The sequence below is a fragment of the Strix uralensis genome, chromosome 4 (assembly GCF_047716275.1).
Source record: "Strix uralensis isolate ZFMK-TIS-50842 chromosome 4, bStrUra1, whole genome shotgun sequence".
Lineage (NCBI taxonomy): Eukaryota > Metazoa > Chordata > Aves > Strigiformes > Strigidae > Strix > Strix uralensis.
The window spans coordinates 96411951-96428825 of NC_133975.1; the positions used below are offsets into that span (position 1 = coordinate 96411951).

The 16875-nt window shown below is 41.7% G+C and overlaps 1 protein-coding gene across 23 annotated transcripts in view; it reads right to left on the reverse strand.

Moving 5' to 3' along the window:
* Nucleotides 1–10154: 10154 nt before the first annotated feature.
* The window catches only part of GPHN (gephyrin), a 303525-nt gene continuing 296804 nt past the window's right edge, over nucleotides 10155–16875 (reverse strand). For 20 of the 23 annotated variants that reach the window (XM_074868126.1, XM_074868123.1, XM_074868119.1 and 17 more), the window contains 4 exons: nucleotides 15757–15821; nucleotides 14359–14462; nucleotides 13085–13181; nucleotides 10155–11165 (listed from right to left, as the gene is read on the reverse strand). In XM_074868126.1, coding sequence (XP_074724227.1) covers nucleotides 11032–11165; nucleotides 13085–13181; nucleotides 14359–14462; nucleotides 15757–15821 — 400 coding nt within the window. In that variant the 3' untranslated portion in view covers nucleotides 10155–11031. Of the gene's footprint in view, nucleotides 11166–13084; nucleotides 13182–14358; nucleotides 14463–15756; nucleotides 15822–16875 lie in introns of those variants that run through there. The other 3 variants (XR_012628893.1, XR_012628892.1, XR_012628894.1) reach the window with 2 other exon arrangements.

The following is a 16875-nucleotide window of genomic DNA, read 5'->3' on the forward strand; positions in this document are numbered from 1 at the left end:
GCACTTTCTCAACATTGAATTGCCTTTTCCTCTCTAGCTAATGGAAATATAATTGTGAACACCACAAGTGAGCTGGAGGAGACTGACTCCACAGTCAAGTGATCACAGCTCTTTACTGAACCATGGAAGGTGCAAGTCCTGTCTACCTACCCCAAATACACACATACACTCAGCCCTTGCTTCGACTGTGGTATGTGGATACCAGTGGAAGGAGAGTCTGAGCCAACATGGTGTTAGGAAGCAGTAGAGCCACAAGGACTCTTGTAGTGCGGGATAATAACATTTTCACACCTGAGACGGCATTACATGATGCTCTGTTGTGTCATGTGAATGTTCTGGCATGGCCAGTGCTAGTTAGTGCAGGTGCCTCTGCATAACTCATTGCTCTAATGTGTTGACATGTATTTAATCTCCCAGTCTCAGAGTAATGCATCAGCTATTGTAAGACAAGTTGCTATCGGTTTTTCAAGACACATTTTGGGTGGCTTTTGAGGGGGATGGGGTGGATCCAGTAGCTTGACAGAAGCGAGGCTGCTGCAGCTCCATGCCCCCAGGTCCAGCCAACAATAGGCATGAGCATGTATTCCCTGTAGATACAAAACACAAACTCACATACACAACACATATATACAGCACTCACACAAAGACAGACAGCACCAAGGGCCTCACCTTGTTCTCCTCTCTGGCTGATCAGGATGAAGGTCCATTAGTGGGAAATACAGACATGTATCAATGTGTATCCCTTCAGCAGCTGGGCTCAGACACTGTCTGTCCAGTACCTGTCCCCTGGATCCCCGTCTCCCAAGCTGCTGGCACGTAGCCCCTGAGGCTGCAACCCCACTCGTGTTGCGAATGCAGACCCCTCACTCACACACACACCCCCACCCACCCCCCACACACTCACTGTAGTCTCCACACAGCCCAAGTGGTAGCTGTTCCTGGATCCTTGGTCTTTCCAGGTGCCCCCCCACTGGAGACACCTCTATGTGGGCACACACACATGCACACACACTCATGGGTCTCATGTGACCCACAGACTCCCCAGTCTCTCCAGCAGCCTCTGAGACTCCCCTGGTCCCCGACCAGTAGCTAACTCCTCCCACAGTCTTGTCTCTTCCTCACTCAGAAAAAGAGTTAGAAATGACATTTAATAAGACAGGACAGACTGTGGTGACTGCGCAGAGCACAGGGCATGGCCAGACAAGTGTATCTGTTTCACAGAATCACAGAATCGTCTAGGTTGGAAAAGACCTTGAAGATCATCCAGTCCAACCGTTAACCTAACATTGACAGTTCCCAACTCCACCATATCCCTCAGCGTTATGTCAACCCTACTCTTAAAAACCTCCAGGGATGGGGACTCCACCACCTCCCTGGGCAGCCCATTCCAATGCCTAACAACCCTTTCTGTAAAGAAATGCTTCCTAAGATCCAGTCTAAACCTTCCCTGGCGCAACTTGAGGCCATTCCCTCTTGTCCTATTGCTTGTTACTTGGTTCAAGAGGCTCATCCCCAGCTGTCTGCAACCTCCTTTCAGGTAGTTGTAGAGGGCGATGAGGTCTCCCCTCAGCCTCCTCTTCTCCAGACTAAATAACCCCCAGTTCCCTCAGCTGTTCCTCGTATGACATGTTCTCCAGACCCTTCACCAGTTTCGTTGCCCTTCTTTGGACACGCTCGAGTAATTCAATGTCCTTCTTGTAGTGAGGGGCCCAAAACTGAACACAGTCATCGAGGTGCGGCCTCACCGGTGCTGAGTACAGGGGTAAGATCACTTCCCTGTCCCTGCTAGCCATGCTATTTCTGATGCAACCCAGGATACCATTGGCCTTCTTGGTCACTTTACACCTGACCAGCCCTTTTTATCTCTTTATCTATTTTTCTACACCTGTTCCTCCCCAAATCCCTTATACCCATTCCTTATACCACTTTTGGTTCCTCTCCTAAACATGCCATAAAGCTTGTGCAATCCTAAAATGCTTTTTCCCTGCATCCCATAATGTCTCCTGCACTCCCAGGCAGTAACATTCCATAGTCTGAAAAGGGATGGTGAGAGCCCTCTCATTGCCTCATGTTGATGGGTTTCATGCCTGGGCAGGGGCTGAGGCACCCCTGTGACAGCCCTGGGAGGGGGCCAGCCAGGGCTGCCCCAGTGAGTCCTCAACTTGGGTTCCCACTGTCCCAATCCAATATCGGGGAGGGTTCTTAAACGATCCCAAGACTCAGATTAAGATGCAAAAGAGGTCAGATGCTGCACAAACCTTGTAAGCTTTATTTCATGAAATAACTGATAATAGTGATAGGACAGAAGGAAGAAGAAAGGAAAAGTCAGAATACCTAAGCAAGCAACAAGAGAGATGCAGCAATACTAGTTACCACCACCACGAGTCTAGTGGTGTTCTGTTGATGCGGTTCTGGTGCAGGTAATGGGGAGAAAGCTCGGCAGGCGAGGGCTTCGGCAGGCAATAGAAAAAAGGCAAGTGAAAAACTACGGCAGGCGAGAAGCTTCGGCAAGCGAGAAACTTAGGCGGAGAAGAGTATGCAGCCCCTTTTATACAGTCCCCACCACTAGTCTGCTCATTGCCACAGAGCTCCTTTGCACATTCGCCACCCCGTGTTCCCCCATGTGCTCATGCCCAGATGTCCACAGTGGTCGTACCGAGGCGGGGTCGGCCACTGACGCCTCCAGCTTCCACAGGTCCCCCTCGCCCCCTGGCCCTGCGCACACGCACAGCTTGATGGGTGTTGTTCTAGCTCCGGGCAGATTTTGTCCTCATGGCAACAGGACGTCAAGGCCCGGCCTGTGAAATGGCGCGGTGCTGAAACAGAGAGCTGACATAGTCTGACAGTCTTACACCACCCTGTGGCTCGGGCTGGGGGGGTGTAATGGCGTAACAGCAATGCCAAGACAAAATGGCTGACACGGTCCCTTACAACCACCTGCCATTGTGCCCCTGTGCTCCTCTGGGTTTGTGGAGACAGGCCTTTGATGGGCTGATGGCTCCTGCGATGGGCCTGGGAGTAGCTGGGGAAGGGTCTTATTCGGGTTTGCCCACCTGCCCTCCTCTCTGTCCTCCTTTGTGTGTGTGCTTTTTATCCCACCCCTTAACAAAAGACTGTTATTTTTTTGTTTTAATCCAACCCTAGCGACCACCTCTTAGAAAAACTCCAGTTAAAGGAGAAGGCAGCAGCATGACTCCTTAGCCACGCAGGCTGCCAAGAGCATATTAAATCCTGTCTTCTGCTCTGTTCTCTGGCTTTTCATAGCACATTGGGCAAATTGATTGGATTTGACCAGTAGGGAGTAAATTACGGAAAGTCAGTCATGGATGTACAGTGCCAACTAACTATCTTTTATTTAGATGAATTCAAGTACTATAGCATCTGCATGCATACCTCTCCACTCCTGAAAGACTGGCAGATAAGTAGCTCTCAGGCCATTTTTATTTTCACTGTTCAATATGTTTAGTGATGAATAGCTACCTGGTGGTGACACAAAAGCCCCAATAGGCTGTGCTTGCAGAAAGGCACAGTATGCCAGAAACCATCAGCATGGGCTCCAGTTAACTCGCCTACACATTCCTGTGAGCTGATTCCCTCAAGTGCAGCACATGCACCTACCACGGGGCTCTGCAGAGCCACAGCCCAGGAGATTGACCACCAGTCTTCACCAGGAAAATGTCTGTTTCAGCAGCCTCATCCAAATACAAGAAAGCTACAGGAAAATATTTTCACTGCAGCTTCTCCACGTATGCGTGAAGGTGGTCTTGCCTTAGGTGGGATTTATTAGATCACCTGGCAGTTCTCCAAAGTAATGCAACAGCATCCTGAAACAAGAGCATAGCTGAAGAGGCTGTCAGCACCAGTGGGCAATCCAGCTGGCAATAAACCACAAGAAAAGATCAGGCATAATAAAGTAAAGTATCAATATTATAGCATAGCTGTCAAGCCACCAAAGCAGGTCTTTCCACACAGTATAGAACAGATTCTCAGCTGAGGTAATCAATGCAGTCTCCATTATCAGATTAAAATAAAGCATACAAATTAAAGGAAGATACTCATTTACCAGGTCCAAGAACTGCAGATGGATTGCTCAAAATTGAGTGGAAGTGAGTTAAAACAGATGAGGAAATTCAGCACAGATAAAATTATGTGTATGAGGAAAACATTTTCCTAAACTGTTGCTGTAATTACTGTTCCCAGGTTGACTAGTACCAATTAAAAATGAGACTTTAAGGTTATCTGTATTTTAAGATCCATAAAAACATATTGGTTAGAAGCACTGAAGAAAAAAAAATTATTAGGAAGTAGAGAACAAATGGAAGTCATCATTATGTGGTTACGTGAGATAGTGATGCCTTTCCTGTGTGCAGTTCTGGTCTCCTTGTCTCAGAAAAAATATAGTAAAACTGAAGAGGGTGCAAAGAGGAGCAACAGGGATCATCCGATTTACGGACCCTTGGAGATGGAACATGACCACCAAGGGCAGACTACATAGATTGGGACTGTTAATCCAGATGGTAGCTGTCCATAAAACTGTGGGTGGCAAAGTGAGGGTGACTTCTCTTCGTCTGCTCCAATGCAGAATCTAAGAAGCATCAAACAGAACTAGGTGGTGGCAGATTCAGCACAAAACAGAGGAGATGCTGTTTCACACTGTGAAAATGTGGGATTTCTTGCCACAAACACTGTGGGTGCTGGGGGAGTATTTGAAAGATGGATCATTATCTGCTTGCCATGCATTCATACTCCTCCTGAGATGTGAACTATTGGCCACTTTTCTGCAAGGGGGAGGTTTAAAAAAAAAATTATCTAAAAGTGCACGTGCCACAGTGCAGGGAAGTTTCTGGCATTATGTTGTCTCATTTAAGCAGTTTCTTGAGTAGTCCCATAGAAGTTGCCTTCTCCTGCTGGTACCAGCCATTGCCAGTGTAAGAAGTCGTGTTTGCAAACATGTGAGTGGGCTTCTCCTGGCCCGGTGTCTGCTCTGCACATTGTTGCAGAATTAGGTTTTCCCTTAGTGCTCCAACCAGCACGTTTCAAAATGATGAAGTCACCGGTTACTTTGCCACAACAGACAAACATCTCAGTTAAGAAATAATGTGTTATGTTGTTTTTGAAAAGCTTTACATCCTTGATGTGCTAACTCTCATTTGTCCTGCTGATCTTTCTGCTTTCTGTTTGGTAATGACCAGTCAGACCATCTCGGGCCACAGTAAAATCCACATGAGGAGAATGTCAGGTACTAACAAAAGCCACTTTGCATGCTTCCTTGTCAATCTGGTGGAATCATTTTTTGTGTGCCAGTGGCTGGTAACATGTCAGTATTGCAATATGACTTCTTTTTTTTAATGGAAGCAAGTGCCTCTGGATACGGCTCTCAATCTGGCAGTGTTCCACACCTACAAAAGGAGTGAATCAGGGGGTTGAGTTCTTACCCTGCTGTTGTTTCTAGGGTAGTTTTCGCACGGATATATACTTACTTTCCATCTTCTCTTATGCTTTTATTGAAGATTGAAGTCAATTTTACTTTTGAATCCCTGGTTATTGAGATCATGCCAGTGTATTTGCTTTCTCCGGTATATTCAGATTATCTGTGGAGTTACTGGTGTACAATCAAGTTTTGGTTTTGCTTGTGAATTAACTCTTCAAAAATTAAGTTGGTTGTCTGTATTTTTAACCCCAAATTGGGTCTATGCAAAGGCAAAAGTCCTTGCATAGGAACAGAGCATGCTGGATGTCACTGTACAGTGCTGGGATGGAGCAAGTAATCCCAGCCAGACCAGTCTGACGACAGCTAGAGAGCTACTGAGCATCTGTGCATCACCCTTTTGAAGGCTTTATATTCCAAGAGCTTTGTCAGCTTGTGTGCAATATGGCACGAATGCACAGAGCAAATCTTAATCTAATGCTGAACATGAGTCACTAAGCCCTTTCAGAAAACATGCAACTAGCAGCATGAGGCCATAACATTTGCAAAACCCACAGGCTTTTGCTCCCCATGAATTAGTCAAGAAGTGTCTGCATTTCAATGCTGAGTTTAAATCCAGCATGGGGACTCACCTTTCTGAGCGAAGGCTGGGTTATAGTTACTAGAAAACAAAAGTCAAGTCTGAAAAAACCCAGAAAAAAACCCATAAAAGAAAACATATAAGAAACAACAACGTGGATTTTTTCACTGTGAGTAAATATAGAAGTTCAGTTGCTGACAGTATCATGCTGAAGGGGTGCAAATGCTGTGTTTTGTCTTTTGAGACTGGTTGGCTTTAGGTTGCCAAACCATTTAAGAGGGACAGTTAAGATCACGTTCTTCATCATGAGGTTATGGCACTTCATTGCAATGTACTGACCAAATACTGCTATGGGAAACTATACCTTGTCTCTGTTTAACAGGTTGCTGCTTTAAAAATCGTCAGCTGCTGCAACTGTTCTCCCCATTGCAAATCCTTTTTCTTCGTCAATAGTTGTGACTTTGACCACCTTGTCTCCCTCACGTAGAAACATCTCTGCTTTCTTTGACTACATGCATAAATGCCCTTCCCTGTCTAACCTGTAGTGCTAAAATTTGTCTTTTTCATAGGAGTAATGCCAGCTGACTTCAGCTAGCTTCAGCAAGGAGACTACCATAGATTTAAAGCACTTAAGCAAAGAGTTTCTTACCTGGAATTTTGGGAAATGCGTAAAATAACCTCACAAAGTAAATGTTAGGTTGGGAATATATTCCTGAATTTATTTGGGATAAAAGTCTATTGGAAATGTTTGGAAAGTGTCAGCATAAATGACAGACAGTTTTCATTATTTTTTTCTGATATTAAAAACTAGTTTCAATTTTACAGCTAAGGAAAGAGAAAACTTTTGGCAAATTTTGTGCTTCAGCATTTCAACATCTACCCTCTTCCTTCTTAGTTTCCTGTCAGGTAAGAGGAAGAGTATAAGGGCCATTACACGTCAGCCCAATCTGCTGCCTGAATTGGGCTCTGACTCCTCATTTGACGCTCTCACACTTATTCTCCCACCTAGTTCCTCAGGGGAAGCACAAAGCTATATATCCCAATATACCAAATATATGTATGCAAGAAGGAGACTCTGCCTTTAAAACAACTATTGAACTTGAATTGAACTTGATTGTTGCTGAATCTTTATGCACTTCCTGAGATGTGTCTTCAGCATTAACCAATACTTAACAGCTTTTTGCTATCTGGCCCTTACTTTGCTTGTGTTTTCGTTGTCAACTGCAAATACAGGTACCTGGAAACACCTCAGTGCTGTTATCATGTAAGAAAACAAAGTTGTCATGTGTTTCTTTTGGCTTGATTTAATGTTTATTTTTCTTATCTAACACAAAACCTCACAAACAGTTCTGATGCTGCTGCTGTTTTTGAGAAGCTGAGTATTAGCACATCACAGAGGGCCAGAGGAAGTGCTGGGCCATCTTAGCCTGGCATCTGCTTTCCAAAATAAGATGCCCCACTAAAGTAGTTCCTGCCCTGCAAGGGCTGGCAGAGGTGTCAGCCTGAAGAGCTTTCCTGAGCACGACTTGAGGCAGGCCCTGAACACCGCTGCCATACAAAGGCAACAAGGCTGGCACGTGCCATCCCAACACTGACAGACTTGGAACCAAGGGAACTGGAAGGAAAAGGTGGATCCTATACTGGGCACTTCTGTGGTCAGTGCAGGGCATGTGCAGATTGCTTGTGGCCTGAAGACCATCTTTACCGGGCACGAGGCAAGCAGCATGTCTTCTGGACTGAGACGTGTCAAAGAAGACAACCTTTAGCACTTGGTGCAGAGTGGCAAGCTGGGGAGGACAAAGACAGAACCTGCAGGGTGATTCTAGTAGCATATGATTCTTAAGCAGTATCCACGTTGTAATATGTTTTAAGTGCAACCCTTCAGCTCAGGAATCAAAAAGGCTAAAGATTCCATGTTAATTAGTAATCTCTGGAGTCATACAGATCTATAATAACTACCTACAGATCAAAGACATTTCATGATTAACATATATTAATATCAAGATAGAATTAACTTTGTAGTTTCTGTAATTAGTTTTGAAATCAGTATTTGGAAGAGGCCAGTTTATTCTTCTGTTTATCTGATTGACTACAGACAATTTTTGAATGACGTTTAACATCCAGGTGTACAGTCAAGGTTTTGGTACCAGCTAGCCAGGATACAAAAGTTGCTGTATGATTTGTAGGTCACTGTAGGATTATCCCAGCTGGATGAAGGGAACTCAGAAGGCCCACTGCATATCATCATTCCCATGTAGAGTTGCTGAAGAAAATGCTGTAAAGAGAAGAAAACTAACAAATATTGGAATACCAACCTTATCTTCAGTCATTGCTGGCACTACTTCTTGTTGTTAAGTTACTATTTTGATTGTGCTAAAACCTTATCTAGAGAAGTAAAAATAGAGAAAATATTCCTTAAAATGTTTCCATTTGCAAGTCTCAGTCCTTGAACCAAAGTAACCACATACTTGAAGATCTGTTTGTCCTTGATTTCTTTTCTGAAGCTTCCAACCTTCCCTGAAACCATGAGTTAGGAATGTTAAAAAAGTGATTTGAATTCATCTATTTATATCACATTTATATCCATTGATATTACAACAACCAAGGCAAATTCTTCAGATTTTAGGCTTCATGATTGAGACATATTTGTAATAATGATTTATTATACTCCTCCCAGATTTACCTCTCCAACATAACACTATGGCTTTCAGTGTTAACGAAGGCTGGGCTGTCAGCATCTCTCTCAGAAACTGCAAAGTTTATTTTCTTGCATAAAACTTTGAACGCTGGGCAGAGGGGATTACAAAAGACTGTAGAGTGGCTAAGGCTATTATCAGTGATTTGGAAAAAAATTATCTTGATTAACCTCTAAATGCTTTATTCGTTACAATGGTAGTTAAGTGTTATGATGCCGACATATGGATTAAACAGCACCATGCATTATACACAGTATTGTGCCAACTCTTCTCTGCCACATTTGTTTTGAGTAATGGTTTTAATGTAAACCAGACCCAAGATATTTCTGGCTAGGTTTCCTCACATTTCTCTTTTATCTTTGTCTAGCATCTCCAATTGCATGAACAATCTTCCCTCAGGTTGTTCTTACTGGTGTCCTTTATAAATTTCCAATTTTCATTATATGTGCTGCCTGTAATAACTCCTAACTATAAAATAATCCTTTGGATTATAATAGGCAGTGTTTTACATTATTTCTCAGAGATGAATTAAGTCTCCTCTCTCTTCCTTCTTCTGTGGTTTACAGTATCAGTAAATACAGGCATTCATGAATTTAGTTTGGTACCATCCTGCTGCTATATAGAGAAATCACAAATGTAGTCCAGAACACGTAGTCCAGAACAAAGAAATACGATCAGCAAGTTGCGTTACTATTTTTCTGAAGTATCATCCCCTGGAGTGCCTGTGAACATGGTGTATGCCCACCTGCCTTCAACCTTTGCAATGGCCTGTGCAGGGAGTGTTCAGGCTGTTGCACAGCAGAGTTTGGTTTTAAAACCAGGCTCAGGGATGCCCTCTGCAGTTATCAGAGAACTACAGCCCTGGTCCACTGTGGCAGTCAGGATTTAAACCCCATTTTCTGTGTCATCCCTAAGTATTCAAAAAATACTATGGACAAATGTTCTGGCTTCATGAATGGAGTCGATGGGATATCATTTAACCCATGAACTCCAAGAAGCAAGGTGTTGTAGGGCACTGCTATGGTCTTAATCCCAGACGAAATGTGAAATTATCAAAACACAAAATCTGGTGAGGGCTGAATAGTCCCAGTAACAAAAAGAGAGTCTAATTTAAAAAAAAAAAAAGAAAAAAAAGAATGCTCTATTTAATCCCACACAGTGCAGCACAAGGGCTGTTTGCAACTGCTATGCAATTTACATGGGAAAAAAAAGTATTCTCCAGCTTTGACTAGTCCAATTGTAAAACCTCCCAAATGCTGCTTCCATTTTGCCCCTTGGGAGACGAGTGAGAGAGAGCTCACTCTGTGTTTTCAGTTCACTTGTGATATTGTACATGAGGGAAGGCCCTAGATTCCATATATTATTTTCCCTTCCTTCCTGTCCTCTTCCCCCACCCCAAATACCCTTTTAAACCACTATTTTTTTGGTTCAAACAACAAGGCTAAACAGGTGAAATTTTAAATAATGACTGAGGATTTTTTTTTATTCATTTAAGTTTCAATATCATTACAGAAAATGTTATGGTACAGAGTTGTTTAACATTAGTTTTATTTCTTTGCTCATTTAATTTCCACACGAATGCTGGTAACACTAATATCTGTACAAGATCAGTCTTTGATTTTTTTTAGTTTTTAGTTCTGTACATTTTTAAATGTATTGGTTAAAAAGGCTGTCAGCACTTAAGGAAGCAATTTTTTTGTTTGTTGAAATAAAAGGTATCCAGTTACTGCCCAAGAGTACTGAGCTGGGTGGCTGCCGGGACAAGAGAGATCCCTGAATGCGCAGCGAGGTGAGAAAACCTCGGGGCTTCATTGGGTTTCCAGTGCAGCCACTCTGCTTTTGGCACTGTGCACATCAACACGAGATACAAGATAAAGAACAAGCAGAAGCTCTCTGTGAAGCGGTTATGAAGCATACTAATAAGGGAAATCCAAGTGTTGTCTACGCTAGTATAAATAAGCAGACAGCCTTGTTTTAAGAGCATAAGTAGTTGTATCTTAAAGATGAGAAAAAACACAAGTTCTGCAGGCACCTACTGCTGTCTACTAAAAGCTACCGCTATTAGAACTAGCATTGAACACACAAAGCAATTGCAAGGAAAGAAAAAAGTTGCTTTGATATAATCAGAATAAATTTCTTTGTTAAGATTTGTTTTAAAGTTTTTTTAAAAGGTATTTATTTAAATTCCATTTGAAATATAATTCAAGATGTTGTCTATACTGATCAACTTTTATCCAAATCAGAAAAACTAGCTGTGCCGTTGCATATTACAGGATACAGTCAATGATATGTGGACATGCATCAAAGCTTCGCTCTTGTTGGTGACATCATAGCCTTCCAATGACCATGACATCCACCACCTCCCCCTTGTGAAGCTCCACATACTGCTCTGTCTTTGGAGGTAGCATCAACAGTCCATTGGCACTGCGCATACTCATCAGACGACTGCTCATCTGATTCCCTACAGGAGAGCAAGAGAAAAATTTCAGTTAAGTTTTCAGTTAGTTTCAAACGCTGCAACACACCATGTGGGAAACAAGAGCTGTTCTTATGAAGATGTTCATGTTGCTAACTTATTCATAGAGCTGGGATCTCGCCGTTCCAAGGTGGATGGAAACAGAGAACTCTGTAGAGTATTACTCAGCCTCTCATCACTCTGGCTCTCAAAACTCGCATTTGCTTTCCTAATTGCTTTCCTATCCAGCCTTCCACATTATCTGTACCTCATATCTTGTCACAGTAAATTGCTTTCCTGTTGGAATTTCTAATCCTATCAGAATTACTTTATTTTTGCATATAATTTGTATACCTAATTCCAATTGTACAGACTAAACCCAGCACAGTCCAGAATGTTTTTAATATACTGTTATTGAATAAGTTTGATTAACTGTATTCTTCTCTCTGAATAGCCCTGTTTAGCATTAGTAGCTTAGAACTGGTAGCTAAAGTAGTTGAAGCCTTAGACCGTAAGAGCTGACGGACAGTAAACTTTTTGATAAAAGTAATGCTACTAAAACAGAACTAGCTGAATCCATATGTGAGCAAAACGAAAAAGATAAGGACCAGGAAAAAATTCCAAGCGAATGAGGTAACTTCAGTAGAAGACCAGCCCAGTGACAAAGAAAACCAGTATGAAATCAAGAGACCACTGACCAGAATTAAGTGATTGGACTTGGGGATGGGGTGCTGGGTGGGACGGGTATAACTGGAGGGCATGATGTGGGGTAGGGGTTCCTCTCCAGCTCAAGCTATAACCTGAGAACTAATAAAAGAGGAATTGGAAACCTTCACTTGGACTTCACATTTTTCAGCAGAATCCTAGAGTTGGAGCCTGTTATGGTGGACAGCTGCGTAAATGTGCAACATGTACCGCCTCAAAAGAATGGGTTTCTTTGGGACACTGAGCTTCACAACATGTCCCAAAGATAAACAGTATCATATTGGTAGTACTGACAAAAAATGAAAACGCAATAAAGTCATGCTCTTGGTTTTCAAACTTCCAGACTGACAGAGAAATCATTCCAGATAGTCTGCTTGTGTAAGGAAAGAAGAGGTGCACAATGAAACAGTTAAATCAAATACAGCATTATAGATCTAATTAATACCTTGACTTACACCTGGAAATATGTCAGAGGCTGTGTGATCTTGTGAGTCAATAGTAAGAACTTTCTCTGAGTAAACAGTAAGATGCATTTGAGCTAATGTTTTCCCTGTGGAGATTTGTCTATAATGCTTTGTATTGAACAATTTGGATGTAGCAAAAATACAAGGACCTGAATCTCTTGAGAAACTGGCAGAGTCAGTCTTCTAGCAGTACACAGCTATAAAAGTATTCAAATATACTATTTACCTCAACTGCAGCTGAGTATCCAGAAGTATCCCTAGGTGGCAAACATGACTAATAAAAGTCTTAGTCGGCTTTAAGAGAATATATACAGCCTCAGCTATCTCTTCTACTTTTCCAGTTCAGCTAGAATCACACTTTTTTAATTTGTATTGTTCCTACCTATGCTCCAACTTGTGTTTGTTTAGTACAGGCACAAGAACAAAAGTAAACAAATGTGCCTGTGAGTGCAAGTAAGCATGGGCGGATGCTGACAAAAAGGTGTGCACATATGCAAGCATACAGGTGTATTTTGTGTGTGTATAAAGTCAGGTTATTCAGATAAAGGAAGCTTCGATGGTTAAGTTTATAAACCATGACTGAATTTTATACTAAGGTACATGTATGCATGTGCACAAGGATGTCAACAAATCAGTCTGCCTAAGGAAGGCTATATGAAAAAACACGTACACATGCTTGGTTGGTTTTAGAGGTATATATAGGAAGGCAAGGACCTGTGTGAGTGTGTCTGCCAGTCTGTGTGACTGGGCACTAACCTGTACTCTGTGCCCAAGGTAGTGGTTCTTGGTGATGCCAAGTCAGTATGCACCGATGATATTCCGGGCGGGGATCCAATTTTACATCACATGATAACTGTAGAAGCAGAGAAAGGATGAAAATGTGAGGCATCAGATCACACTGTCTAAGATAATGGAATAACCTGCTCAATTATTTTTCCTTAAAAACAGTCTTTTCAAAAACTTGCATTTTGAGGTCTGATGGTGTCTAGTGCAAGATCAAAAGCTGTAGAAGGTAGGGACTGCAGTATTTAAAGGAAATACGAGTGTGATATTATAATATCAAAGTGTGTGATGAAGTCTATGTTCATTAAGTGGAATATTCCAAAGCTGTTCCTTTACTGGGAATTTAAAGGTAGTATTTCTCTGGGAAAAAGCTTTACCATTTTTGGCCTCTAGATTACACTGCATTAAAGATAAAAAATTTATTCTCATTCAAAATCCTGCTAGCTTTGACAAAAGGGAAATGGCCAATCTTTGAAATGAAAAGACATACACGGGATGGTTCACAATGGAATTTAATGGAACACACTGGAAAATTCATGCAAAAGTGATGGTCACTATAAATTGCTCTCTGTTTCAGAATATTTTAGCTGTGAGATAAAGAAAAATCTGGATGCCTGAAGAGGTGCAAGAGACGTGATAAGGAGTAGGAGAACACTAGGAAAACTATAAAAGGTAATGTGTTCCTTGGTACTTTATTTGAATCAAAAATAGAATAATACATTATAATAACGTGCCTCAAATCTATATTAAACAGTTACAATGGCCATGATTTCTTACAAGAGTGAAATGAATAGCTTAAGGGATTTATATTGCTTAGGGTGGGGGTCATGTGGGTTACTTATATAAATAACTCAAGAACAGAAAGGCTTTACAGTTTGTATTTTCTATTGCTAATACAGAACTATCCAACTCTTTAGGTATTCCCAGATTACTCTGCATTTTTTACCACAGGTTAAAACAAATGGTTTTTTAAACAGTAAAGTGTCATTCCTGCCTGATCGGCAAATGGTTGCCTCTGCATCGGTGTATCTTGCTCCATTAGATGGCCATCCAACTCCTAGAAATTGTGGGACTGAATATCGCCATTAACAGAGATTGAGAATGTACCCCTGTTTTGTGTGAACTTCCTTCAACTTGCTAGAATTAGTCTAAGGCTCAGATTTCCCAAACAAGACAGCCCTTCAGAGCCCGAAGAGCTGTGCTTCAACATCTTGAGAGAATTTTTAAATAGAGGACAAGCTTCTTACCCTGGCTTTGATGATGGTGGGCCGAGGATCCAGAATACCCTGCATTTTCCTCAGTGCGGGAACAACAAAGAGATTGCAGGTGACAACAGCTGACACAGGGTTGCCTGTAGGACAAAGAACAGTTGGTGGTTTACTCTTGATTTACTCTGTGAAATGCTGAAAGTGATCTCATGTTCTTATAGCAATTGCACTCTAAAGGACTCTAAAGAGCTTTTCATGCTACGTACAGGAAACATTTCATTCAAGACTGGAGTGGCATGTGGCAAGTACACCTGCTGAAAGCTACACTCTGGCTGATGGGGTGCTGAAATCCTGCTCTGACCAGAACTGCCCCATGCTCCTCAGGCCCCAGCATTTGCCTCTGTTCCTCCATTGCCTTTTGTCTTATGCCTAGATTTGTCTGGGGCCAGGACAGGGTTTATTGTGCACAGGTATAGGTCCTACCTGATAGGGCTCTTGATTCATGATTAAGATTTCCAAGACCTATGGAAAAATAACTTTCCATTCCCTAACAGAGTAGCAAAATGCTTTAGTGCAAATTCTGAGGAGAATTCTACTGATTTATAAATTTTCTGTTGACTCACAAGAGAGGTGTATGATCAACATCTGTCAAACACCACTTGTCTTACACATCTGGACTTCCCTAGATGACAGTTCTAAATTAAATACTACAATCAGACAGATGCTCCACTGATCTCTCCCCTGGAGGAAAAAGTACTGCAGCAACTAAACCAAGAGAGAGAAAAAGCACTAGAGATACATCTGAAAACCGCCAGCTTATCAAGAACAGGATTCCTTGTGTAGTCAGAAATCCATGCAAAGTCAAAGCAGTAAGAATAAATAATCCTCCTGATTTAGTATGGTAGAGATTTGTTCCCAGATCCTTAAGGAAATGTTTATTTGGAAGGCAGTGATTTCCCAAGCCGACGCAGCACTCAGGAGATAAAGTGATGCTGCCCTCTTTTGGTTCCACCGTACAATCATGACAAAAAAGAATAAGTCTTTTGACATGCTCCTTGGCACTCCCTCGTTTTTGTCTCCATTTGCAATACTTCAGAATGGGTGCACTGACTTACATGCACTCAATATTAACTGGGAAGGTGGAAGGAGCTGTAGGAAAAACACACCCCTGTATAGTACCACTTAGAAGACCCAAGGAAATTGTTGGATGGAAGAAGTCATAAGACCTGTACACCAGCAAATTCTGAGAACAGGAACAAGAAAGAACTCCTCAGAATATCGCCATAAGTCTGTTTCTTCTAGAATTTTCTGGGAAGACCTTACAGGTACCTTCCTTAGGGATGCCAACACCAGACATAGCTGCTGTGAAATGTCACTATTCTGTTTCACGTCTGTCATCTATGCACATCAACAAAAGTAATCCACAAAATATCTTACCTGGGAGCGCAAAGATTATTTTTCTTACACCATCAATATCCAGAGTTGCAAAAGTTGTTGGCAGGCTATGGAAAAGGAAAGCTATTCAATATCTGCACAAGACTTTGACTAAATATTATTATGTTATTATTTAAAACATTTTGAAAAGAAAACAAAACAGGACCTCTCTCAGCAGTTCATTAGCACCTGCTGCTTACTCCATGCTGGGGGTATAATCCTCTCTTTGTGATGATAGAACAATTAGTTTTTCTTGGTATTCAGCTACGAAATATTAAGTATACTATTTTGCTTCTGGTGAGGAAACATGTAAGAGCAGATGAACTAGTAATCAAAAATCTAAATCCTGTCTTCATGCTAGAAGCCAATTAACAGAGAAGTAATACTGAAATTAGGCAGCTAAAGAGCTGTATTTGTTTTTGTAACATTTGTGACTCTAATTTCCCTTACTCCATTGTCTACAGCAGTATTTTAGAGCAGCAAATGCTGGTTAGTCTGCAGATGAACAGGTTCAGGTACACAGGCAGAGCTGCAGTCAGGTAAGACCTAGGTCTATAAGTAAAGAACTCACTCTACCTTTCACAGCTGCTCCTGAGTGATCTTTAATGACTCATTATCAGGGTTATTACAGTTATACAAATAGGACAGTAATGTGATGACTCAACAATATGACTGGCAAAGAAAATGGACTCATTGATTCAAAAAACCTTTTCTATATACCGATGTTAATTTCATCCTTTTAAACATTAGAAATGATACTTTACAGGAGCAATAATTAGGCTGAGTTCCTTGGCTTCATCTTCAGCTGACAACTATCACCTGGTTAGCAAATGATAGTTGCCACACTTTGATCATTACCACCTGGTTTTGTATCTGCTAGGACTAATCAGTATTTTATTTTACCAGGGGAAGTTGGTGTTTGCAGTTTCTGGTTTAAAATGTCTCTTAACATAATGGCAACTATGTGCCACACCTCCAAATCTTATAACTAGTACACAAACTGAGGTACAAAAAAATCCAATTGCTAATTCATATTTACTGGAAACTCTGAATTCTCATATGAGATTTCAACACCATCATTGGTAAAGTCTTCCAGTACTTTCCTTCTGGCAGCGCTGCTAG